The sequence below is a fragment of the Archocentrus centrarchus genome, chromosome 8 (assembly GCF_007364275.1).
Source record: "Archocentrus centrarchus isolate MPI-CPG fArcCen1 chromosome 8, fArcCen1, whole genome shotgun sequence".
In the NCBI taxonomy this organism is placed as follows: domain Eukaryota; kingdom Metazoa; phylum Chordata; class Actinopteri; order Cichliformes; family Cichlidae; genus Archocentrus; species Archocentrus centrarchus.
In genome coordinates this window covers 3,976,557-4,003,691 of record NC_044353.1, presented here as the reverse complement: position 1 = coordinate 4,003,691, position 27,135 = coordinate 3,976,557, and the positions used below count along the sequence as shown (strand labels likewise).

Here is a 27,135-nt window from a genome sequence, read left to right as displayed (position 1 = left end):
CTTTTCCACTTCACATCCTTCTTTAACATGTTTTTTTACCTCTCTTATGAAATACAGCAGTAAATGAAGAGGCAAAGTGTACGCATAGAAACAATTGTACCACATAGGGAAAATAAATCATATGAACTGCAGTATGCGCCTGCTGTAAACAGAAGAGCACAATTTTAGCAGCAGATACTATTTGATGATATTAAGCAAAGATAAATAAACTCGTTTTAGTATTCTGTGCATGTATTTTTTATCTGTCTGTGAGACCAACACCATCTGCAATTGATTTACTAGTGGACAATCCCCTTGCTCTTATTTTGAAAGTTCAGTGACTGCTAACCAGCTAGCCTCAGCCCTTCATAGCCTGGTGAGGTTGCTTCTGTGCCGGTCTTTAACATCTTTAGCGGCCTCTGCAGAGAGCCTCTCAACAATGGATTCCCAACACCACTGCACTGTGGCCAAATGCAGCCTGTTTATTTAGGAGTGTGTCTGTGAAGGACAAGTACAGGAAAACTGACTGCTGCAGAGCCAGCGTCTGACTGGGCTTTATTTCTGGGTGGAAACAACAATCAAACTCCACATTTTTGTGGTTTCATTTAATGACACATTATATCCTCGCTGGGATCTGCTCGGATGTAAACTTGTGACTTTTGGCATTTGCTGAAACAAATTATGCTGATCTTGGGAGGACAGTTCCCCCCAACCCACCCCCACACACACTAATAATGCCCTTGAACATGCTACTGCTTAATAAAAGTATGATGCATGAGTGTATAGGACATTATCTAGTGTAAACAAGTCCCCATTATTAATCATTCTGTTTATCAGGCTGAATAACTATCTACCTCTAATTTTTTTAAATTAAAAAAGGTCCATCAGTTATTCCTCAATGACCTCTACATCTCCTTCATAACTGCTCCCTCCTCTCCAGTCTCCACAATTCAAACAGTATCATGTGCCCCCCCGCTCCGATCCGCTGCTCTGATACAATCCCCCCCACCACCCCCACCACCCCCCCACCCCGCTCAAACACTTCATCCCGCTGTGATAATCTCCATTAAACCATCTGCACTGTCATCTCCCCACAGCTCCGGCCCTGACTGGGATAGCCGCTGCCATTAGACCATTAGGTGTGTGTGTGTGTGTGTAACTGTATACACACACACACACACACACACACACACACACACACACACAGTACAAATTAAACATGACTGCTTCAGTCATGTGCAGCAGATCAGCAGGATGGAAACTGCTCCTAAATACTAGGCTCCAGTGTTGTTAGTGAAAGGACACGATCTCGGGCTCAGCCACTGTTAAAACTGTTACTTTCAGTCAAGTTCAGGGACACACTGTGTACCAATTAGAAACATATCACAGGGACCAGAACCACTGGAAGGTTTACAAAATGGGAAAACTTGCAAACAAAGAATTTTTTCCACTGTATTTGTCCGTAATAATGGATCACATCATGAGTCTAAACAGTTAATTTAATCTAAAAGGCTGAATTACTGAATCATGAGTGAAATCATACGTCATATTACAGCAAAGCAAGTGAGTAACAGATAAACCATTAAACTGAATATTTACTGTTAGTCGGCTATTTTATTGCACGTCCACAGGTAAATGAATTAAAACGAAACGTTTTCTGTGAAAATGTCTGTAGTTTTAATTATGGGACAGAGTCTGAGTAATACCTTTTCTGTAATATTAGGGATTTATTTCACAGAGTTTAAGCCGGAGGAGCCGAGCTGACAATTTCTTTGATTTACTACAGCAGCATTTTCTTGTATTGACATTAAACCCGACGAATGCGGAAAAACTGAGACACATTATTTTTCTTAAGACATCTCAGGGTGTTCATCACCAGTTTGTTAACGAGAACATTTTCAGAACCATTCAGAACCATTTTTAGTGGTGGGGCGCACGTGAGATCAAACTGAGCTGCTTCTAATGAAGGATTTGCCTTCATGTAACAGTAAAGCTTGTTTTTAGTGTTGGGGGAAAATTCACCGCCACGAAAAACAGTCCGACAGAAAGATGATCGCACTAGTTTTAAACAAACCAAACCAACAATCTACAGACAAACTTATTTAGGAGAGACATGAGGTAAAATGATCACCTGAACCGTGCACTGCGGGCATCCATCACAGTCCACAGAACAGCAGCCCACTTCAATACTGAGTTGCTGCACTTACAAAGGCTGGGCTAACACGCTTTTCTTGTGCATTGAGGGACAATTAATGACATTGCAGGTGAGCTAAATCTCAGTTTCATGTCTGAATAAAGTGATTTAGGAGCCTCTTTAAAACCAGCCCAACTGTCTCACTACTTTTCCACATTTTGCCGGACCAATGAAATAAATGTGAGAAGTACACATTCATCATACTGCAGTTTGACTTTTTGTACCAGGTTCAGCTTTGATTTTACTTTGCTGCAAAGCTCCAACTTTCTGAAGTTCACCTACTTCCAAGGTGTACAGACAAGATATGCTATACATAGAGCTATGTGTGTTTATATCTAAAGTAATGTGAAAAAGAAAGTTTTCACAGGACTTCACGCAGCTTGTAGAACCACTTTTAGCAGCAATAAGTTGCAGTAATGGTTTTCTGTGTGACTTTATCAGTCTGTCACATTGCTGTGGAGGAATTTTGGCCCACTTTTCTTTATGTTTTATGTTCTTGAACATATTTCAGTCTGAGCTCTGGACTTTGACTGGACCTTTGCAGCACCTTCTTTTCTTTCTCAGCAGTTCTGTTGTAGATTTCCTGCTGTGTTTGGGACCACTGTCCTGCTGCATGACCCAGTTTGGACCAAGTTTCAGCTGTCGGAGAGATGACCTCACAAGTGATTCAAGAATATCTCGGTATACAGAGGAGTTCACCTGTCGACGCAAGGTCCTGTGGCTGCAAAACAACCCCAAATAGTCAGCCCTCCACCACCGTGCTGACGGTTGGTCTGAGGTGTTTGTGTTGATCTGCTTTGGTTCTCCAAATGCGGTGTAGTGTATTATGGCCAAACATCTCCACTTTGGTCTGGTCTGTCCACAGGACGTTGTTCCAGAAGTCTTGTGGTTCATTTTTATGCAACTTTGCAAAAATCAGCTGTGCTGCTGTATTCTTTTTAGGGAGCCTTTCCAAAGAAGCCATCGTAGAGTCTGAGATGCAGCTCTGGGGTTTTCACAGTCTCTCTGAGCATTACACGATCTGAGCTTGGGGCAGATTTGCTGGGATGTCCACTGTGGCATCGTGCTAACACACACCTGAATGCTTCAGACCAGCAAACTGCCAAAGCTTTTATAGAGGTGCTCACACGTGCTGATGATCAGTTAGTGAAGTGCATTTACTTAGCAGCACCTGGCTGCTACTTACCCTCTTAATTGTTATGGAAGCAGAAAGGGTGTACTAATAAGCTTGCCTTATTTGATTAACAGCATTAGTATTAAATTTCTGATTCATGCTTTGAACAGTTATGAAAACAATATCATTCCAATAAAACAATTTTTCACTGTTTTCCACCCACAAAGCTCCGTCTTTTCCTTGTGTTATAAATCGTGCGCTCCCCTTTACAACTGTGCGTTTTCACCTCTCCTTGTAAGCACAAACTCATTCACTGTTCAGTGTGGCTCGAGCCCAGATTACTAATAATCTATGCAGAAGAAGTAAAACTCACAAGCCTTGAATATGAATAATATAATCAAACAGGGGTCTGATATGACAGTACTGGCTGTTATTTCACTATAACGCGATTTGGATCATTTTTTCATCGTTAATTAGAATATTGAGGCGTTTGGAGCAGTTACTTTTTTCCTAAAGTGGAGAATGACAGAAAAGGAAGCCATGGCTTAAAGGGAGGTTGAGGGCAGAGGATGAACTGAGGATGAACTGCACCGAGGCTCAGTATACGAAGGGAGGATTATTCTGAACTGTGAGTCATGCAAAGCTGCTCTAGCAGAGTTTAAGAATAAATGGCTTGTTGCAGACAGAAGATGAACTGAGGGGTTATATGCAGTGGTGGACAGTAACGAAGTACAAATACTTTGTTACTGTACTTAAGTAGATTTTTCAGCTATCTGTACTTTACTTGAGTATTTATTTTTCTGACTACTTTTTACTTTTACTCACTACATTTTTACACAAGTATCTGTACTTTCTACTTCTTACATTTTCAAAACAAGCTCGTTACTTTAGGTTTAATGCGTCTGAGAAACGTTTGCATTTCCGGTCAGTGTGGGAGCCGGCTTCTGATTGCGAGCGGGTTTTTTCTTGGAAGTCGCAACAACAGGGTGGGAGGGAGGGAACAGACACCCCCACACGGTAGAGGGAGGGGCTCCTGCAACGCTCGCTCATGGACCGGAAAGAGCCAGAGGAAGTTGCACTTTACATAGATGCCGTAACGGTGAGGAAAATAAATGACAGAAAACGTAGAGGACAAAAAAGTGTGTGCAGTTTGTCACACAGTGTGTCTGCTAGCTAAAGGAATAGCTGCTGTATTTTAAGGGAGAGCGAAGAATGAGCGATATCTTCACTCAGATGGAGAAACATGTAAGAAAGAGGAAGAAACGTCCTCCAAGGAGCTACTTTTACTTTCTTACTGAGTAGATTTTAGAGCCTGTACTTTTTTACTTTTACTTGAGTACAGAAGTTGAACCAGTACTTCAACTTTTACCAGAGTAGTTTTTAACACAAGTACTTGTACTTCTACTTAAGTACAGAATGTCAGTACTTTGGTCACCACTGGTTATATGTGGTTTACATGTGCTATTAACAGACTAACAGGCTAAAATACTGCAGCAAAAACATGGCAGGCAGCCTTCAGGGGGAAGAGCCCTCAAGGTCACTGAAATTCCTCTTGGAATAAATCTTTATTAGTCAGTTAATTAATCAATCAGATCTCTATTGAGGAAAGTGGCAGGGTGGGTCATTTCTGAGCTCGTAGGGGACAGGCAACAATTTAAAATTAACTTTATTTTAACACGTGAAACTGAGCGCGGCTTAATCGTCACGCAGCGTAATTGAAATATCTGCATGACGATAAGCTGTGAACAATGCAGCGTAAGCATAAACTGCCTCATGACTCATACGCTGCATCGATTTTCCATCACTTCCCACATACTGAGAGAACAATAAATCAGCCATTTAAAATTGTACTGGCCATCCAGGAGGGTGGAGTGTACCAACCACTGCTTGGCTAGTCACTGTGACAAAGACCCTGTGGTGAAATTCAAAAAGAAAATTTATCAGGGGACAATCAAGGACAGAGAAGTTTAATTGAGGTTTAGGAATCTCTGCTGGAGCTCAACCAAAAAGCCAGAAAGGCCCAGCTCTTTCACGGCCGGTTAATCTTTTCAATCAAAGCTGTGTAAAGGGCTAGGATCAACACTGTGTGCTCTCTGTTATGCAATGGCCTCCATCATCTCACCTTCGCACCCTCAGAAGCAACAAACATTGTCCCCCACACCAAAAAAAAGCACTCAGCCATCCAACTTGGGTGGTGAACATGAGAATCAATCAGCAGCAGAGCCGATCGTAGTCAACGATCTTTTTAGGAGCTTTCAGAAGTTCACATGCAGCAAATCGCCATCATGTCATACCCACAGCTGATGGTGCTGATGTGTGAAGTTGATACTAAAAGATTCGACCTGATCAATTATCAACCGGGCTGCTTTCAGGCCGTATTATTATGAAGTAGGAAGTCTGCCTCTTTGGGAATTCAACACTGAGGTCTTCTTAAAAATGCGAGGTTAATGCTCGATACAGTATTAACATCACTCTGAAGTGGCTTGAGTAAAACTAAATATGACAATGCAGGATCACAGGCAGCACTGCAGCTAATTTAACTCTGTGGACTCAACGCGCATCACCCAGTTTCCCTGTAGGCAGAGGAGGTGTCAGTGTCAAGAGTGTCACTTTGTTTGTGTGACTGACAGATGGTTGAAGAGCAGGCCTAAGGTGGGGGGGCTAAAAACAAACCATAAGGCCTGAAACTCAAAAAAGAAAGAAAGCAAGCTCACAGTCAAAGAGACTGAAGGCAGCAGGTTCAATACTGACCTGTTTGACTGCAAATGCTGTCAAAACTCAAAAATGAGCCAAAACAGGTGTCAGCCTTAATGTTCTCCTCATCCCGCCGCATCACTGCAGCGCTGCTGGTAAAGGTCTGATCAGGGCCAGCTGTTGTCAAACCTAAAAATAACCCACAATCTGCTGGCCGCTGCAAACAAAGCACCCCGAGTGCTGCAGACTGTCTGTCTGGAGGAAAATCTGCCAAAACGTTCAACAGATTCACACATAAGTGTGTAACAGCACAGCGTCCAGGCGGATGAATGAAGCGAAGCACTGCTACAAGCCCGGCTGCTAAACTGTTTTCAAGATGAGATGGATTAAAACCTAGTAATCAAACGGCCTTATTGGCAGCAAAACATGCAACACAGATTCCTTCTTTAGGTAATCTGAATATTAATTAATACAACTCTCTCTTAAATAATTAAAATGTTTTCATTCTCATTATATTTAACATGAAATCAGGGGATTACACACACTTTGCAGAAGCAACACTTTCCTAGAGCTAGTTTCCAGTTCCAGCAATAGCAAGCCTGCACCCGGGATAAACGAGGAATGCGATGTTCCACCAATGGAACGTTTCAAACTTGGACAAGGGTCAGTAGTCTAAATAGGTGTTAACATACAAATATAGTGCCATTCTAGCCCACAATATTTGTCTAATATGAGTTTTTCATGAGGGACAGGATGAGAAATGAGTGAGCAGTTTGGAGACAAATTTAGCGAGGCGAGGCCGAGATGATTTGGACACGTGCAGACGAAGGATAGTGCATACACTGAAGATGGAGCTGCCAGGCATGTAATGAAGGAAGACAAGCGGATGTTTGGTGTGACAGAAGACGACAGAGCGAGGGTGAGATGGAGGCCAACGATCCCTTAAAGGAGCAGCTTATTTGTCAAATTTGAGTTTAAATCAAAATTTCATGAGCACATTCAGCAACAGCTTCAACTGCTGTGCAGGGCACTTGTTTAGGTTGCATTTCATGTAATGGAAATACATTTTGGCTGCTGTTTTTTTTCTTGATAGCTCAAGTTCATTTTTTAAGGTCTGAAACACAGGAAGCACCTTTCAACACGTCCAAAGTTTGACATCCTGAGGTCAGCATAAGTACGCGTAACCTCTACGAGCCAAAAGCTGAGGCCAGTGAGAGCAGATATCCCTATAAAGATCATTTCAGGCACACAGCTCTGGCTGTATGCAAACCTTCTGTTTGAGAGGAGCAGCCAATCAGGAGAAGGTTGGCTTAAAGGGAGAGTGAAAGGAGCAAAAACTGTTTGTTTCACTCAGTACATGAACTGAAGGGCTAGTATTATTTAAGAATAAAACAAATAATTTGCTTTGAACTGTGAATCATACAAAGTTACTCGAGTAAAAATGGGGAGGTGGAAATGAGAACAGGTCCCCTTTAAGAGTGTGAGAAGAGGATGTCCTTGCAATTGTTCTGGCTTTAGTTAAATATGTATTATCTTTAAAACATCAAGGTTACAGCAAAGAGTCATTTAAATGCATAACTTTGGTATTTTAAGATGTGTCATTTGATGCCAGTTTCACTTTAAGAGAATATCTGTCTTCTAAAAATTCATAAAACAAGACATGAGTCATTAGGGTGGATGTGTGCAGGGGGATTAGAAATGCTTTTTTAAAAACACACAGCTGGAGGAAGAGATTTCTCCAGACAGATAAAAGGTATATATCATAAAGCTTCATCTTTCAGATAGCAATTTTGAGCACGGGTGACCCGTCCTAAACTTTGCACCTGAGTGAAAATGATGGGTCACACAAATAAGAAGGGCACCTTGAACCATGCAACCGACCTGTCAATGTAGCACAGGCAATGAAAAAAATGAAGAAGAAAAAAAAAAAAAAAAAAAAAAAGAGATGGTAGGTTCTGGGTGGGGTGGGTTTTGATGGTTCCCCCTGCAGGGTAACGAGCAGCTGATGAGAAAGAGTCAATTATTTAGACTCATCATTCAGTCTGGGCAGTCACTTTAGGCCGGAGCCTCCGACCCTCCGAGACGCACAGAAGTTAAGAGGGATTTTATCCCAGCTCTGTGAATTCTGATTCATTTAAGATATAAAAGAGAGATTTCAAAAAATATATTGCTCATAACAATTTAAAAGAATTCGTTGTCAGTGATCATCTTACAATAGTGATGGACACCATATTATTTCTATTATCCTGACTTCTTACCACACTAAAAAAAAAATGTAGTAAATGTAACTAAATCAGTGATATTAACAATTAGGGTTGGAGCTTTACATACATTTATATCTAGCTCTCAGTTCATTTATTCAAATTGCACATTTTGTCTTATAAAGGACATTCACATAATCCCAGCTAATCTTACCAGTCTCTCTCTCTCTCACACACACACACACACACACACACACACACACACACACACACACACACACACACACAGAAACACAAGTATAAATACATTAAACTGTTGCCACTTTAAATACAAGCGTAGCTCAAACATGTGATTGAACTAAGCATTAAAAGTTAAATCTACTCTTTTGGTGTAACAACACTGATGTAACCGACCACGCGTCCCTTTGGCTTCATTGTGTGGCGACCTCCAGCTCACACTGGGTCGGTTTGCAGTGGACTGTGAAGTGGCATGGACTGAGAATTAGCACCTCCAAATTTGAGGCCATGGTTCTCTGCTGGAAAAGGGTGGACTGCCAGCTCAGCGTTGGGAATGAAGTGATGCCCCAGCTGGAGGAGTTCGAGTATTTTGGAGTCTTGCTCACAGGTGAGGGGAGAGCAGAGAGTGGGAGACTGACAGGTGAACTGGTGCAGCGTCTGCACTCATTGTCTGCAGTGGTGTGTACACTGTACCAGCCTACTGTGGTAAAGAGACAGATGAGCATGAAGGTGAAAGTGTTGATTTACCAGTCAATTTCTGTCTACCCTCAACTATGGCCACAAACTGTGTGTAGTAGCCAAAAGAATAAGCTGGAGGATTAAAAAGTGGCTTCCTCTGAAGGGTGGCTGAGCACAGGTTTAGAGATAGGAGGAGCTCAGAGTAGAGCTGCTGCTCCTTGGTAAAAGTAGCCAGTTTTGTGCCACCTAGAGCACTTAACTGGCTGGAAAGGTTGTATCTCAGCTGGTTTGGAAACAACTTGTTGTCCCCTGCAGGAACTAGATGTGGTGGCTGGGATGAGTAAGGTCTACGCAGCTCTGCTTAGACCCGGATACGTGCTGGGTGGATGGACGGGTGGACGGGTGGGTGGATGGGTGGATGGATGGGTGGGTTGGTGGATGGATGGGTGGGTGGGTGGGTGGGTGGATGGATGGAGTTTCACATTTTAAAACTGTTTTGCTTCCATTTTTATTCCATCTTCTGATTTTTGTGAGCCAAAAACTACAAAGTGATTTACTAAAGTGATCACAACTCAGCCTATGACAAGAGATCAGTGCGTGATAATCACATAATTTCTGTAACTCTTTTATTTCTTAGCCATAAAAATCTTTGTTTTAAATATTCATGACTGGTCATAATGAAACTGTAAAATTAGTCTGCAAAACTGCAACTGTAAACACACCAGAGATCATAAATCAGCATTATTTAAATCAGTTTCATACAATAAGAAGCTTCAACCCAAAGGAGATAAAAGAGAGAAAAGTTCATTTTCTGAAAAATTATTTTGTTTGCTCTTTCTATTAAATATGAGCAAAGACAAGAGAGAGCGAGAGAGAGAGGGAGAGGCTCCAAAATTATTCGGGAGAAGATCAGCACATCGATCACTGTCTCGGTGCAAAGTTAAAGCTCGAGTGCAAATCACAGTTTGGCTCACTTAAGACTTCAAGGACACAGAAACACTTCCTGTGGGCAGCTGAGGTGGGTGTCGGGGGAAGTTTGAGTGAAGAAGAGAACAGAAAATGTTGTTAAGACCAGAGTCTGACAGAAAGGGAGGCGAGGCTGGGAACAATACGCCTTGTTCTTACGGGAGATAAAAATATCCGTACAGGGAATAAAAGCTGGGCTGAAAAAATATTGTTATCCAGAGATAACATCCAGAGAGGTCATCACTGTGGACTACTTCTCCCTGGAAGACATGCTGTACTTACACTGCTAAAATGAACAATTTCTAATCCAACCTGTTATACTGTCTTTGTACTTCTGTCATGAACCGCTTCATGTTTCTGTCTGGTCACAGTCAGATCAGACGATGGTCATAAATACGCATCGGCAGAGAAACAGACTACACACGGGAGCCCGAGCAATCAAAGCTTTCCATCTCTGAGAACATGCACGGAGGTCAAGGTCATTAGAAGCTGACGACCCCCAAACTACCCATCAGTATCTGTGCTGTGTCACTCAGAGGCAACTGCTACTCTGCTGGTTGTTACAGGCTTAAAAAAAACACCAAAGCCCACTTTAAAGCAGCGTTTCTCATGTGTGGGTGCTACAACTGCTAAAACTGTCATGCTAATTGTGAATGAAAAGTGGCTGACAGACCTGCGGAGGTCATGTTCAGAGTTTCAGCTTTAAATTTACTGGAAACACCAAAATTTCACTGATTGTTGTAATAAATTGTTATTGAATGAACAAAGACGTGCAGTAAAGTTACAGATATGCAAACTGTAGGCATCGCACTGTTAGGGCAATCTGCATGTGACCAGTCGGTGATGCAGAAAATGCATAAATATATTTTTATATTTAGGCCCAATCAGCAAAACAGCTTATAAAATGGATCCATTAAGCTGTAAGCTATTTACCAACAATATTCAATCAATATAATTAATTTCACTTTACTCTGGAAACAAATTAAAGTGATTTCCACGTCTCCTTTATTAGAGTATGGGACAGACCTGAATGCCCTGAGTCTATCACCTGTCCCTTTCTTTATGTGAGTGCACTCAGAGGCAGAAAGCCCAGGTAACAAAGAAAGGTCGATAACCACCATCGTGCTACCTGTTACCTCTGATTGGGGCTCAGGTTTGGTTAAGCCAGCTAACACAGAAAGCCTGGCTATGTTGAACTTGCTCCTGTTGGATCAGTTTGAGTTTACGGTCAGTAGATTAAGGCATGCAACGTGCTTCGTAAAGACATAGCTGCTGCTAATTGTTTTCATTCAGATTTGTGGTGTAAAAGCAGACTGTGGGCTGCTTTCAGCAGGTGCGGCTTTAAACATAGACTTGCCCTTTTTAAACAAAAACACTGCTATAAATGAAATCTTTAATTAGTGGATTGCACTGGTTAGTTGGAAGTTGAGGGGATTTGTCAGTGCAGCTACAGTATGCCAGCTCAGCACAGTTTGGCCTTCGTCCTAACATTTTGAGGTCAACTGACTTTGGCTGCAGTACTGGGCTAAGTTCCACTTCCCGAGGCTTGAAAAGCAACTGTTAGCTGGAAACGGATCCAAAAACAAATGTAAATAAAAAGTCAGTGCTTACCAGAAACACCCGGTACGCATCTTTCCTCGTGACAGGGCCCCAGCACGGATCTGTGTCATTGTACTTCACACTTCCCGCGCTGCAGGAGTGGTTCCCGCTGCACACAAACAAAAACACAGAGCTTCACGTTAAGCCACGTGAAACACCCAAACCATCACCACAGCTCTAACTCTAAAGTACAAACTTTTATAAAGCTTCTAATTTAAAACATCTGTGTTCACACATGATGAAAGCCGGATAACTCGGCTAAAGGAAAAGCTTTAGTGGGTTCCTCTTAAAAGCAATCACTAACCCTGTCACTGTGGCGTGACAAAGCACGCGTTAGGAAAATCATCCAGTTCTGTCAGCGCTACCAGCAGGTCTCCAGTTTGCGCCTTCAGGCGGAGCAAACTGCTTTTGAAGTCTCAGTTACATCTCACATTTATTGTAGCTGGAAGGTTAGCAGGGTTGGGACCACAGTGAGGAGAATTTAATACAATGAGACAGCATCAGCATACTACGCCCCAGGACAGGACGGGGCGGGCAGCTTTAAACAACAACTATAACAACAATTAGAAGGCCGGACAGAGTTAATGCTGTGACTGTTTATAACGTAAAAATTATTACAAATTATTAAGAGTAATTTAATTACAATTTTGGCTTCAAGTTTAAAGTTCACCTTTTCTGCTTTTCTTTATTTGCCCTCTCATATATTTTTGTTACCATGTTCTTATCAAACATGTTCATAAATTTCTAATAATGAAGTCGGTGTGCGCAAATTATCCCTGTGAGCCAAAAAGCTCAAGCAGAGTGGTGAGAAGCTGAAAACGATACCCTGAGCAGACGAAAAGTGGCTTAAAGTGAGGAAGGAAGGAGAGAGAACGGTTTTCCTCAGACTGATGAACTGAACTCGGCTGCACCACGGTCCAGCTGAGGAAGAATGAGGATCATTTTGAACTGCAAATCATGCAAAGCTACTCTAGCAGAGTCAGAGAGCAGAAATATGGCACCGGAAAGGAGCATAACAGGTCCATTTTAAACAAATATAGTGCTTCATTCTTCTTCCATTTAGTCCTGTGTTTTAAACCCTTTATAGTAACAGCCTGAATGTTTACTCAAGGGTTGGACCGTTCACCCACTAATACTGAAAAATAGCTGGTAATAAACTGAGACAGGTTAGTTTACGATGCTGCTGATGATGTGTTGCTGCAACAGTAAGATTCAGAGATCTGTAATCTTAATAACTAGGGTCAGGTGACTGGACGAATTAATGGCCAAGTCCATCGCAGCTTATTTTCTTTTTTGCATTGTTTTTATTTGCTTACTTTGTGCTCTGCCTTGTAAAGCACGGTTGCTAAATGGCACCCAAGGTGGAGCCGTGCTCTTTAGAAAAGACAACAGAACAACAAAGAAGAGCTTAAGAAACGTAGTTTTAATGTGATTGAGATTAAAATGATCTAAAAACCTGAATGCACCCTGACCTAAACAGCGTGATTTACCTGATTGAGTGTGGATATAGTTTGCAAAGACTGATAAAAAGTTACTGATAAAACAGAGGCAGTTAATAAAAGATTATGCATTATAGTTTCCTTAAAACTTTTTGAAACTGCCCGAAACTACTAAAAACCGTCACTGTCAGAAACTTTAACTGTCACGATCCAGAAATAATAAAACAACACTGAGGGGAGAATGACTATTTCCGTGATCCAGGCTCTGAAGGGCTGAGTCCACTAGAACTATATATATATGAAATACCTCATTTTCAGCCAGACACTTGCAATAAAAACCTTTCTGGAAGCAAATCAACATGACTGAGTTGCCAGGAGCGCCAGTAAGAGGTGAGCAGGCCTAAAGGCCTCTGTCAGCGTGGCTTTATTGTCTTAATCTCGAGTTCAGCAGGTCACACCGGGACTAAAGTGAGAGGACAGAGGAGCCAATGTGAAAAAGACAGATGTGCTTCATCCTGCCAAAACTGAAAGCAAAAATGTTCTGAATGTTCTTCATGTAGAAAATGTAAAAAAAAAAATAAAAAAAAAAACACATCTTAATGGGCCCATTATGTTTATTCTCAGCTCCATATTTTTAGGCTTGGACTCTACTACAGCAGCTTTGTGTGACTCACAGTTCATAATAATTCTTATTCCTCTTATGCTGAGCTTTGGTGCAGCCCCTCAGTTCATCCACTGCCTGGAACAAGCCATTTAAGCTTCTCCCCCTTTAAGACTTCAATTCAAATAAATTCTATTTTCATTTAGTTAGCGCCAAATCCCAACAACAGTCACCTCCAAACACTATTTATTATAAGGCAAATACCCTACAATCATACTGAGAAAAGCCCAACTATCAGATGACCCCCTATGAGCAAGCACCTGGCAACAGTGTAGGGCTGCAACTAAAGATTATTTTAGTAGCTGACAAATCTGTCAATTATTTTTTCGATTAGTCAACGATTAGGCAATTGGCAATACTGCCCCCATATGTTCCTGCAGTGTATTGCAGTTACAAAATCGACAAAATTCCACAATGACTAATTTTTGTAGTCGACATTATATGTTGACGAATCGTTGCAGCCCTACAATAGCGGGAAGAAAAACTCCCTTTTAACAGGAAGAAACCTCCAGCAGAACCAGACTCAGGGAGGGGCAGTCATCTGGGGGGGGGGAAAGACACACTGTGGAGCAGAGCCAGAGATTAATGACTAACTGCACAGTGGTGTAGAAACAGAGTGAAAAGAGGTGAGTGAAGAAGAAACATCACAGGAACCCCCCCAGCAGACTGGGCCTATTGCAGCATAATTTAGGGAAGGTTCAGGGTCACCTGAGCCAGCCCTAACTATAAACTTTATCATAAAGGAAAGTTTTAAGCCTAATCTTAAAAATAGAGAGGGTGTCTGTCTCCTGAATCCAAGCTGGGAGCTGGTTCCACAGAAGAGGCGCCTGAAAGCTGAAGGCTCTGCCTCCCATTCTACTCTTAAGTATCCTAGGAACCACAAGTAAGCCAGCAGTCTGAGAGAGAAGTGCTCTGTTGGGGTGATATGGTACTATGAGGTCTTTGAGATAAGATGGGGCCTGATTATTCAAGACCTTGTAGGTGAGGAGAAGGATTTCAAATTCTATTCTAGATTTAACAGGGAGCCAATGAAGAGAAGCCAATATGGGAGAAATCTGCTCTCTCTTTCTAGTCCCTGTCAGTACTCTAGCTGCAGCATTTTGGATCAGCTGAAGGCTTTTCAGGGAGCTTTTAGGACAGCCTGATAATAATGAATTACAATAGTCCAGCCTAGAAGTAATAACTGCATGAATTAGCTTTTCAGCATCAGTCTGAGAAAGGATGTTTCTAATTTTAGAAATACTGCGCTTACTTGAAGGACATATCCTGGTCAAAAATGACTCCAAGATTTCTCACAGTGTTAGATAAAGCTGGGAAGCATGTATAGTGTAAATAAAATTGGTCCTAGCACAGAACCCTGTGGAACTCCATAATTAAGGTAGGAAGAAGACTCCCCATTTACATGAACAAATTCAAGTCTATTAGACAAATATGACTCAAATCACTGCAGCGCAGTACATTAAATACATATGGCATGCTCTAATCGCTATAATAAAATTTTATGGTCAACAGTATCAAACGCTGCACTGAGGTCTAACAGGACAAGCACAGAGATGAGTCCACTGTCAGAGGCTGTAAGAAGATATTTTGTAACCTTCATTAATACACTAACGCATGCTAATATTCCAGTTAAGGATATACAACAAGAGACACTCCCTTGATGGTGCCTGTTTCCAAACCATAAATTAGAAAACTGAAATTTCCATAGGAATACCAAAAGACAGCATCACCTTCAACTACTAGAACCGGCTATCAGGAGGCTGCTCTAGAAATTCTTTAAGGCTCCTCACTTAATTTTTAAAATTTTTTTATTTACATTAATATTCAATGATAATGTCACCCATCATGGCAGCAGTACAGTGAATTCAGAAGTCTACAGAAACATCTTGTCTGTCACTTTAAAGACACAACCAAACTAATAGTGACCTGAAGCTAACTAAATATTAAGTCTTATTCACTTTAATCTATTTTAAGTTTATTTGTTCCAATACCTTTGCTCACAAGAAAAATGGGTGAGTTCAGATAAAATGAGCTCTCTTCTGAACTGTGTATCAGATCCAAATACATGGAAATAAAAGCTGAGATGCTGATCTTTTGTCTCATATTGAGTTTTTGGTGTCAAACCAAATGTTTTCAGTCTACATCAAAAATAAAAGGATTAGCCTTTATTTCAAAATAAAGGCTAAGCATAAATGTGATTTAAAAAAAAATATACCGATCCTACCAGGCAACTTCCATCAGCGATATCGGCACAGCCGCTGCGTAGATGGCCAGGTCTCCATAAAGATAGACTATGATGCAGATGTAGAACATATTGACGCCAACTGAAAGACAAATGAAAAGCCAGGGATGTTAGTCATAGCAACAGTCTGGTTGTAACTAAACATTTGTCAGTCAGTCCTATGAAAGAATCTCCTCTTTGTCTTGTCCTTTAACCTGCTGTACATGCTTTGTCCACACATCTTCTACCAAGTCTCTACAGTCAACTACAAATAAAACTTCAGAATAAAATAAAATTTAAGGATCAAATTCATCCACATTGGGTCCTTTAGTGTGGCTCTGGAGTTATCTTCACTAAAAGAAATCAATCAGCCCAGTCAGTCAATCAATCCATTAACCTATTCCTCCATCCATGTCCAGGTTTGAGTCACCAGGGCAGTGGTTTAACTAGAGATGCCCAGACCTCCGTCTGGCCCTCTCCTACAGCTGTACCAGAAGACACAAAGGCATTCCCAGTTTAGCTGAGAGATATCATCTCCTGGGGCCTCCTCCCAGCAGGAAATGCCTGGAACACCTAGGAGGCATCCTGGTCAGATGCCCAACCCATATCAACTGGCTCCTTTCGATGTGGAGCAAACTCTACGCTGAGCTCCTCCTTAATGACAAAGCTCTTCATCCTCTCTCTAAGGCTGAGCCCAGACACCCCTCAGAGGAAGCTCAATTCCACCTCTTGTATCAGTGTCTCATTCTTTTGGTCATTAAACAAAGCTCAAGACCACAGTTGAGGGTAGGAACACAGACTGACCTATAAATCGACAGTTTTGCTTTCATGCTCAGTTCTAACTGCAGAAACTATTACACAAACATCCAGCCTACAAGACCACTACTCTTGTCCTCAAAGAAAGGTAGCGCGTTGATGGATGGTTGGTTTTCAGGCTTGGTGAGGTGTATAAGGACAACTTGGATCCAGACTGAGTGCAGATGGCAACCCAACAAATGATGGACATTTAAATGTGTCATCAGGGATTAACAGTCTGGCGACAGACACTGGGACAGAGAAGCCACAGCTTGGTGTGGGTCACCCTTGTGCGTACGTGCTGCTCCCTATTGAAGTTTATGATTTGCTTTTTCTATGTGAATAAAATCAGCAGGTTCAGGAAGTAACATGAGATCGATAAGTGACAAGCAGACACATTTTTCATTTTTAGCAGCCTTCTCAACGTTTCACCATGAAATATAGCCGGCGGACCACGAGAGTGAAACCTTGCCATCTCTATTAAAATGTACTCTCATCTACACCTCTACTCATTACATCCCTCCATCCCTTTTCTGGGACAGCCGCCTGCACAGCGTAGGCACGTCTTACCGGTTCACTGAAAAATATTAATAGTGCTAATTAAAAAAAATAATCACTCCATGAAGGAAATTTTTCTCATCAGCCTTTACTCTGCAAAAGTTCTGTCCTCCTCCTCTCCATCCAGCCAAGATCGAGAGCCTTTACCAGCAGACACATCAACACGGTGCACCACACATCCATCATCCTCTTGAATTCTTAGAAGGGGTTTAAACCGTCACAACCGGACCCCTCAGCTAATTCATTACTGCCAAGGAAATTAGAGCACAGAGTCGATTAAAAAGAAATAAAAGTTGACAGACTTACAGCTTTAAGGTCTGCACTGCTTCTTTAAAGGCTGAGGGTGCCCATCAAACAGTTAAATTAAGCACTGATAGAAGTTGAAAACACAAGGAAGTGGCAGCCTAACAAACAACTATTCATCTAGTTATAATTAAAGCTGTCAGCTGACTTACACCAGTCAGGATCCAGCATTAGAGTCTGGAGCCCTAACAGAGTAATCCAAGTCTAATTTAGCCGATACCCCATTAGAGTGTGCTGGTTATTATCCAGACAACAAAATTAAACAATTAATTATGTGGTCTATAAAGTGTCACAACATAACATACCCATTACATTTTATTAGCATATGTACAATGTATGTCACAGTCAATTGTTTGTTCTGTTAAGAATAAAGACAATCATGATAAAGTATTCACTTTATGAAGTTGTGTGAAAAAAACTAAGTACACCTTTACTGCTTCCATGGGGATTAGGAGGGTAATAGTGACCAGGTGCTGCTAATCAACTGCACTTGATCATCAACAAGTGTGAGCATCTCTAGAAAAGCAGACGTTTTGGCAATATGAGTATCCAGGTGTGCGTTAACACAATGTCACGATTCTCAGAGGAGCGGCCGTCCCAGCAAATTTACCCCAAGGTCAGATCGTGCAATGAGCAGAGTAACTGCAAAAACAAGAGTGCCATATTAGAGTCTACCAGCCTCAGTTAACATGTTAGAGGTTAAAGTTCATGACAGTACAATTAGAAATAAACTGAACAAGTATGGTTTGTTTGGAAGGGTCACCAAAAGAAAGAAGCCTCTTCTCTCGAAGAAGAACATGGCAGCACAGCTTAGGTTTGCAAAGGTGCATCTGAACACACCACAAGACTTGTGTGAATCAAGATTCAAGGTGCTGCAATGGCCCAGTCAGAGTCTGGCCCCAGGCTGAAATGGTGTGGCAGGACCTTCAGAGACCTGAGAATAAATTAGTGCTTCAAATCTCAATGAATTCAAGCAACACCGTAAAGAAGAATGAGCCAAAGTTACTCCACAAGGATGTGTGGGAAAGTCATGCAGAAAATGATTACTTCAAGTTATTGCTGCTGAAGGTGGTTCAACAAGCTACTGAATCATGGGGGGTGCTTAGAGCATAACCTGCTGATCATGTCTGTATTGAGACAGGCGTTCACACACAGAGGTTACTACACTTTACATAACTAAAAGAGACCGGGATGTCTACGTGACTATGGGTCATCGTCATCTATATTACTTGATCGGAGCTCGGAACAATCAGAAACTGTAGGTGCAGGAATAATAAGGTCAGAATTTCCATGCAATCCCATATGTAGAGTGAACGACCTTAAAATGGTCAAGTTCAGGTTCACACTGGACATGCATTAATAATTTGAAGACAGATGAGACTTATCATTGAGAAACAGGTTACGTTCTGCTCCTGCAGTCGGTAAGTGATAGCAAGGCAGGCACTCCGCATAACCACGGGCATGCAGGCCTTCACAGCACTGCAACTAATTTTTCCCAATTACCCCGAGCCGCAGGCTAACAGGCTATAAATTGGGCCTTCTTGTAGGAGCTCAGGATTTCATGTGGCTGTGAAAAATCATCGCTATCCATCAACATATTCCCCCTGACTGACAGCAGACATGAAAACCTGCCCGTGAGGAGTCAGAGAGAACAGCACAAAGACCACATTTAGTTAAGACTACAGAGCAGTTGTACTGATAAACCGATACCATTTAGGTCCTAAAATAATTATGAAAATAAGACAGCTGAGATAGGCTCCTTGACAAGAGCCATGAAAAAGGTCTATTCTCACCAAATATATCTCCTTTCACCATCTCCAACATGCATTTCAGCTTAACATAACTGTGTGTTTGCAGAGATGAAAGTTTTTCTCTCTCACATTTATTGATGAAAGACTCCGCTGTGTGTGGGGAAGGCAAGGTGGAGAATGGAGGAGCAACACGTGAGCCGTTTACACATAGAGCTACAGGTCTGAATGATAAAGAGCTCTGCAAACATGACTTGATATTGTTTTATCTGTTCAGCTGATATCTGTTTAAAAAGGGACAAACTCCCAGAGTCTCTCATATTTAGCTGCAGCACGGCTTGTTTTTGCATTTCGGCCACACAGTCTGCATTGAGTAGGGATGATGGCGCTACCTGAACAAGTATAGTTAATCCCTGCAGCAATGGGGGCAATCAAACTATGGAAAACTTTAATCACATAGCAACCACAAACATCGGTGATTGCCCCTGCAAACTGTGACTCAACTCGCTATAGTCTTCTAAATGACAGGTCTTATCACGATATGCTGCAGGAAGAGCAGCAGAGGAAATCATGGACAGGAATTACTTCAGACGCTTGGCTTTTCCACATCTGCAGAAAGTCTCCGAGTTTGTCAGCATCAACAATCAGCAGTAATTACAGCACATCTGGGGTGAGAACGGTGAGCATAAAAGTTTTAAGGCAGCAGAAGCAGTTCTCCATCAGCTCCAGATTTTAAAGAGTGACCGACCCTCCAGCTAATATTGGATCTCCAGAGCAGAAGACTGGAGATCCGACTGGAGTTCTTCAGTCCTCTGCTCGGGCAATCCAAGACAGTGGAGTTGGAGTTCTTGAGACCATGGGACAAGAGAGTGTCTGGAGAGGCAGCTGAAGGATATCAAGGACCATCATGACAACAAATACAGGCAAGGAAAGCACAAGACAGGAAGTGCTGCTGGTTAGCAAAATAAAAGCAAGAGCATTATCTATTGTTGAATCAATGGGAGACAGTGCTGTTCAGATGGATGAAAGTACTGCAAGTCAACAGACAAAAGCCTGCAGTTGTACAAGGGGACAGATTATGACCCCAACCGAGCATATAAGCCACCAGAAAGTAGAGGAAGCTGGACCGAACAGGCCTCGTTTGGTTTCATTTTGATGACTTAAAGGCTTCATGGAGCAGGACTGAATTTGTGCTACTGATCTGCTGTGTGGATCACAGCAAGTCATTACAACCAAACTTTGAAATTAAATTGTACATTCCACAAATTTGGTGCAGAAACTATTAAACTGGTGACTGACAGAAAATGATTGCGATGCACGCTGGAGCAAACATGTCCATTTATCTTCCCAGTGGCTCTGGCACTGCTGATTTTCATTTTGCCAGTGCTCTCCACGCACAAGTATGACATTTACGCAAAAGTCACTCAAGTATTAAAAATGGATGTGCTTGTGTTTGGCTCTCATTAAAGACATAGGTCTGTGTTACAACAGAGGAAATTAGTATTCACGTCCATGGAGCTCCATATGTCAGGGGAAGGACGGCTAACGTTGAAGAAACAATCCTTCTGTTTGCACAGCGACGGATAAACGGCAAATCATACCACAAAGGAAAGAAAAGCTTAGACAAGATGCTGATCCATGCACAGCCCTCCGTTCGCCTCTCTCTGCCTTTGTGACTTTAGCCAAAGTCGTCTTCTAATCAACTTTCAAATCATCAATGTGAAGGTTATAGTAGCACCTTTCCAGTGGTGCAGATAAACCAGCCTCCATCAACATTCCTGTCAGTGGCTGCAGGTCAGGCTGATACGATATCCATGGCCTTATTCCAAGCCTGCCTTACCGCTGCTGCCACCGCCACGTCAATTTCAGCCCAGGAGGAAATTGAATGCCCTCTAAGAGTGCCTATGCAACAGCAGGAGAGATGCCTAATTGCCTGCAAAGGCGCAGGACAGCAAGACAGTGTGCAATCACGCCTACGGGTCTTTGAAGAATTGAGGGAGGTGATAAACCTGCTTTAAAGTCCTGTAACTTCAGCACAGCGTGAAGGCGTTTGTTTGCATCCATTTTTGTTAATAACACATGAAGAGTCCTGAATACGCCTGTCAGTAAAGATTGCAGTCTGCCCTCAGCTGATTTTGTTTTACGCTGCTTTCCAAGAAAAGACAACTGCTGGCTGTCAGATGTCAACATCTGTCTCCTTACACCCATAATCCTTCACAACTTAGTGTTGTTTTTGTGGACTTTGGATTAAGCTGTCGCTTCTAAAAGGAAAAGAACTGCATGGCCAAGGCATTTCTAAACTGACTATCAATAACTCCCAATAGATAGGCTGGGATTACCTTTCACTTACATTTTTAATTTTAGAAAAAAAACAAAGCTATAAACATTGGATAAACAGTGACTGAAATACAAGGCCAAAATATTAATAACACATAGCTCACTTTATTCCCCCTCATTATTGGTTAACTGATTTTTCTTGACTGTCTTGTCAAGAAAATAAAAAATGAAACGTTTTCAGCCCAGAATGGCAGATTAGTATTGATGTCTGAGAAACTTCATTTAATTTATAATCATAAATCATTTGGAGAGATGGAAAATATTTTTGGTATTTTAAACAATTCGTACATTATCAAAATTGTTGAGGTAGTCTTCATATGTTTGACTGAATGATTAATGTGGCTCAGTTGTGCCCCATACTTTTATTCTTAGACTCTCCTAATGCAGCTTTGCATGATTCGCAGTTCAAAATAATCCTACTTTATCTCATACTAAGCCTCGGTGCAGCCACTCAGGTTATCTGACTGAAACAATTTGCTTTAGCCTGTCTCTTTAAGCCAACTTTCTTCTGATTGGCCAAATACAAAATCTGAATAGCAAGTGGGTGGGGCTTGAGGTCTGAGATGACTGTGCTGTCAAATATTCATATTCATGACAAGTTTCAGAAGAATATGAGGACAAATAAGGGAGATGTAGGCATTTAAGGTAAGCATCAAAGCACAGCATTTCTCAAAAGTTCATAAAAAAAATAATAAAATAAATGTAAAAGTAATATAAAAGTCAAATTCTGTCTCTCCTATTTTGTAGAGCCTTACAGAAAGAGTATTTGTGCCAAGTTTCAGAAGATTTCAAATATAGCTACATGAGCTACAACTCTGGCTACATTTAACATGAACATCCACTGCTAGAATAGCACATGTCAGAAAACAAGAGAAAGCATAATAGGTCCACCTTAATGAAGTAACCACTTTGAACTAAACTGCAGCAACCTTTAATGATGTGTCTCCAGAAAAAAAGCTCAACACACTTACATGCAGCCTGAGAGGAATGCTAAAAATGTGCTGAGTCTAAGAGACAAACAGACTGTAGAGTGGTTTTCATTTGTACTTCAGTGACCAGTATGTTTCCTAACAGCTGTATCAGTCCTCAGGAGGTGTTTACCCGAATTGGAATTAGCCTGAGCAGGTAAAGGTCGTGTGAAGTTAAGTGGCTCGCTGAATGAGTGCCAAACTGCTTTCCATCAATGAGTTTCCTCACACTAATTAAAGCACCCAATAAAGTCCACATATCAGGATTTTTAGGGTTTTCCTTACCATTAAGTCTGTTGTATAGGTTTTTATTATGAGGTTTGCCTGAAACACCCCTCTGCAGTCAGCTTTAGATGTTGGAGCGGGTCGTCCAACAATCAGAAGGTCTTTGGTTTAATGAAGGCGTTGCTTGCAGGTTAAAGCGTGATCAGTGTGGAAATGACGAAAGTGCTGCATGCATGCGTTTGAATAAGTGAATCAGGCTTTTAATTTAAAGCTGGGTTTAAACTACACGACATCAACGCGATCACAGTCAATTCCTGCCAACAGAGGCTCTCAGTTCAAGCCTGGAATAAAAATGGGCATCATGGGCAGCAGTCATGTTGCCCTCTCCAGCCCAGGGACAAGTTCCTGCCACAAGCGGAGGAGTTCAAGTATCTCGGGGTCTTGTTCACGAGTGAAAGGGAGAAGGGAGCGGGAGATCGACAGATGGATCAGGTGGATCAGATGGATCACTGCTTCTGCAGTGATGCGGATGCTGCACCGTCTGTTGTGGTGAAGAGGGAGCTTAGTGTAAAAGCGAAGCTCTCGATTTACCGGTCGATCTACATTCCTATCCTCACCTATGGTCATGGGTAGTGACCGAAAGAATAAGATCATGAATACAAGCGGCAGAAATGAGTTTCCTTCGAGGGGTGGCTGGTCTCTCCCTTAGAGATAAGGTGAGGAGTGCAACCATCCGGGAGGGGCTCAGAGTAGAGCTGCTGCTCCTCCACATCGAAAGGAGCCAGTTGAGGTGGCTCGGACATCTGATTAGGATGCCTCCTGGCCGCCTCTTGGGTGAGGTGTTCCGGGCATGTCCCACCGGAAGGAGGCCCCATGCTAGACCCAGGACATGCTGGGGAAATTATATCTCTCGGCTGGCCTGGGAACGCCTTGGGGTCGCTCCGGATGAGCTGGAGGAGGTGGCTGGGGAGAGGGAAGCCTGGGCTTCTCTGCTTAGGCTCCTGCCCCCGCGACCCGGCCCCAGATAAACGGAAGAGAATGGATAGATGGATGGCAACAGTCAGTTTTATCTGACACAGTAGCTCCAACTGGACAAAAACCAGTGTCCCAACAGAAAGTCAAGCACGCTATAATTTATTTTTCCTCAACCATTTTGTCCCTTTTGTTACGCTGCCTGATAAGAATAAAGAGCAGTCTACTATCGGAAATTAGTCATCGTCATCTGCATGTTGTGCATCTTTCCCAATGACGTCTGACACACAGAGCTATTTTACTTTTTGTGTACTCAGTTTCCTGAAAAAAGTAACTAGAGCAGAGTGTCCATCCCAGCTGCAGCTGAGCCAAATATTGATACATTTTTTATATTTACCATAACTTTCCAAGGCTCACATGTAGTGCAGCATAAGATTATTATGGCAGACACTGATATCTGGTGATTTAAAAATCTGATATCCCAGTCCGACTCTCCTCGGATCAGCTGGTTGTCGTTGTGGCATTCTAAACAAATGTTGCCAAAAGGGAAGCTGCAGAGTGCCCACTGGTGGACAAAGTATGCAACAACAACAACAATTGAAGAGAGCCTCTCCCGTCACTTCTTTGTTTTGTTTTTTTATTTTCATTTATCAGCCGTTATTAAGGCAGCAAATACGTAGGCAGTTAGCTTGTATAAGCTGATAAAGTGGTCATGCTTTAGTCTGCATTTTACTTTTTGATTAAACCAAATTAGAAAAAAAAAATTTCAGTTCAGCTGAATTTTTTTAAACACAATAAATTTTGCATGTTTAATGAAGCCATATAAAATTTGACCTTCATGCTAAACCAACAACTGACCCCATAAAACATGAGAAAAGTGTTCACTGAGCAAACGTGCCGAGGGCCGCTGTTTCTGCAGCCAGAGGAGTCGCCCCTGCTGGCCATTAAAAAGAATGCAGCACTTAACACCGTCTATGGGAGGTAATAATTGACTTTTCATGGAGTCACAAATATTAATGTTTTTTGTTTTATCTTGAGAACAACAGTCAGTGACTGCTTATTAAGAATCTTTACGCACCACATACACTGCGAGCCCTTGTCTTCTGCGTGTAAACCCAACTGGAACAGACCTGGTCTGACCGAGCTTCATCAATCGACTCATCCAAATGACTTTATTACCTTGGCAGTCATTAAGTGTACCACTGTGTTTCTGCTGAATCCACCTTGAGGTTTTGTCCACATCACAGACTATTAAAAGCTGGCAAGCACTGCACGTTGGCCTCACATTGTTTAAGTTTGTCTCCTTGATGGCTGAGCTGATGGCCCTTACGTGCCAGATTTGATAAATTTTTTTATGTTTCTCGTTTATATATGAGTACTAACACCCTGCTTGACTGGTTACGTTTCATCACTTGTACTCAAAAAGGAAGCGGACAGGAAGAATCCTGGAGAGCAGGTAGAAACTGTCGGACAGCGTCTCTTCTCTCCTCGTCCAGCGTGTGCTGGGACTCGTGCCCGTCCAATTCATTTCTGATTAGAGTCACTGGGCTGCTACCCGACCACATGGGGGAGAGAGAAGAGTAAACTCATTTCCTTATTGCCAGTCGATACCACCACGTGTTTCACCTGCACGGAGCCCGTTTCGTGGTGGGAAAGGTCGTCAGTGACGGTCTTTTCTTTTTTTTTAAAAAGCAGGCAGAACGGGGCGGACTGGATGGCGCACGCTGCAGCTTTAACAGCATGAGCTGCATGACGGCACGCATGAGCGCCTTCACACGTGTGGGTGTGAACACGAGCTGACTGGATGGGTTACGCTGCGTGTGTACCAAGTGCTCCACCTACTGCTGAAACGCTGAAGGACAGAGCGTGTCAGCACAGATGATGTTGTCACAGCTTTGACCTTTTGTTGTTCCTTTAGTCCTGCAACAACAGGGACGCTGCAGACTGTTGGGTTAAGAAGAGCTGGCTGCCTTAATGCAAGCAGACAAGAGGAGGGAGGAGACGAGGAGACGAGGAGAAGGGAATGCTGCATGCGGACACTGCGCCGATGAGCCTCGAGGCTTTCTCCGTCTCCGGTTCAAGGTGATTCTGCCTTTTGAGGCACCATCACAACTTCACAGAGAGCTCATTAGGCCCCAAATCTGCCACAAGTACAGGTTATACCCCCACTCACCCACACACAAGGCAGGGTGATTAACAACCTTGATAGGGTCTCAAACAGGTAATTAAAACCAGAGGCAATTTTTGCATTTCTAATTACATCCAATTTAACTCCCAGCAGCCTTCCTTTTGTAAATGTGAGGACTGGACATTAAAAAAATATCTTTGCTGAATTATCCCACACAACCTTCACTACTCCTCCATAAATGTTACACATGGCTAATGAAGGCGACATCGAGAGTTAATTGAATAATGGCTGAATAATGGGCAGAGAGAGGAGAGGAAGAAGAAGCTGGAGGCGAGGAGAATATTACCTTTGTTGAAGAACATGGAGGCCATCTGACCCATCTCCACCCGCTCCACGATGTCAAAATGATCAACGTGACCCGCTCTCTCTGTGAAGACAGGAGGAAACAACATGCAACGTGCTGCTAGTTAAATGGCAAAGAGCAGGCTGATATTAGATAAATATATATTCACATATATGCATAAAAAATGCGCTCATGTGCTCATCAGTGTTGTGAGTCAAAGGTCAAAGTGGCCTAACATGAAAGCGCTGATCACTTATTTTATGATGGACTTAAAATATGCTATAAACTTAAAATGTTTTCTAAACAATTCACATTAAAACCCTTTAAATTGTAACTTTTCCCTAAAAACAAAATGCCAAAATGACGATAATTATGAAAATTATCCCCAAACCGTGCATGAATGCAGCCCCTGGATCCAGAAAACATCCACATTCAGATTAGTTAAGATGATGTCTCTCACTTTTTCACATCTGAATTTTAAATGCATTTGTGAAGCCGCCCTGTGAACTGTCCAATTTTGCCCAAGCTAGTAAAAAGGTGGGACCAGATCCAGATCCTAAGCCTGGCCATGCAAATCCATCTGTAACTTCTAACAAAGACCTGAGTGAGTGTATCTGCAGACGGAGAACCTCAAAAGAAACAACACTGAAATGTGTTCAGATTAAATGAGAGTTTAACGAGTATGTCTCCAGTCTGTCGATTTTCTGAAAAATCAATCTGTAAAAACAGGCTCAACAAGAAACTGCTGCTGCTTCATCAGTCGCCTGCAACTCCACATACAGGATTTCCCCACAGACTGACTTTATGTGGGCAGGCCACCCAAGTATATTTTGTGATTTATATTCATGTTTTCATCAATCTGAGTCTACAACATGATCAAATCACTGCTGGCAAACCTCCTCAATCATATTTTGGAAGTTCAGTCCTGTTTGGCGTTTCCCTGCGCGCAGCTTGGCACGTCACCGCGGTCCTCCGTGACCTTCAGCTGTCTCCC

General features: G+C 42.2%; 1 protein-coding gene across 2 annotated transcripts in view; it reads right to left on the bottom strand.

The window, feature by feature from the left end:
- The window catches only part of tmem104 (transmembrane protein 104), a 73,517-nt gene that overhangs the window by 34,207 nt on the left and 12,175 nt on the right, over positions 1 to 27,135 (bottom strand). For both annotated transcript variants that reach the window (XM_030736421.1, XM_030736422.1), the window contains exons 6-8: positions 26,145 to 26,225; positions 15,768 to 15,867; positions 11,456 to 11,552 (exon numbers count right to left, since the gene is read on the bottom strand). In XM_030736421.1, coding sequence (XP_030592281.1) covers positions 11,456 to 11,552; positions 15,768 to 15,867; positions 26,145 to 26,225 — 278 coding nt within the window. The remainder of the gene's footprint in view (positions 1 to 11,455; positions 11,553 to 15,767; positions 15,868 to 26,144; positions 26,226 to 27,135) is intronic.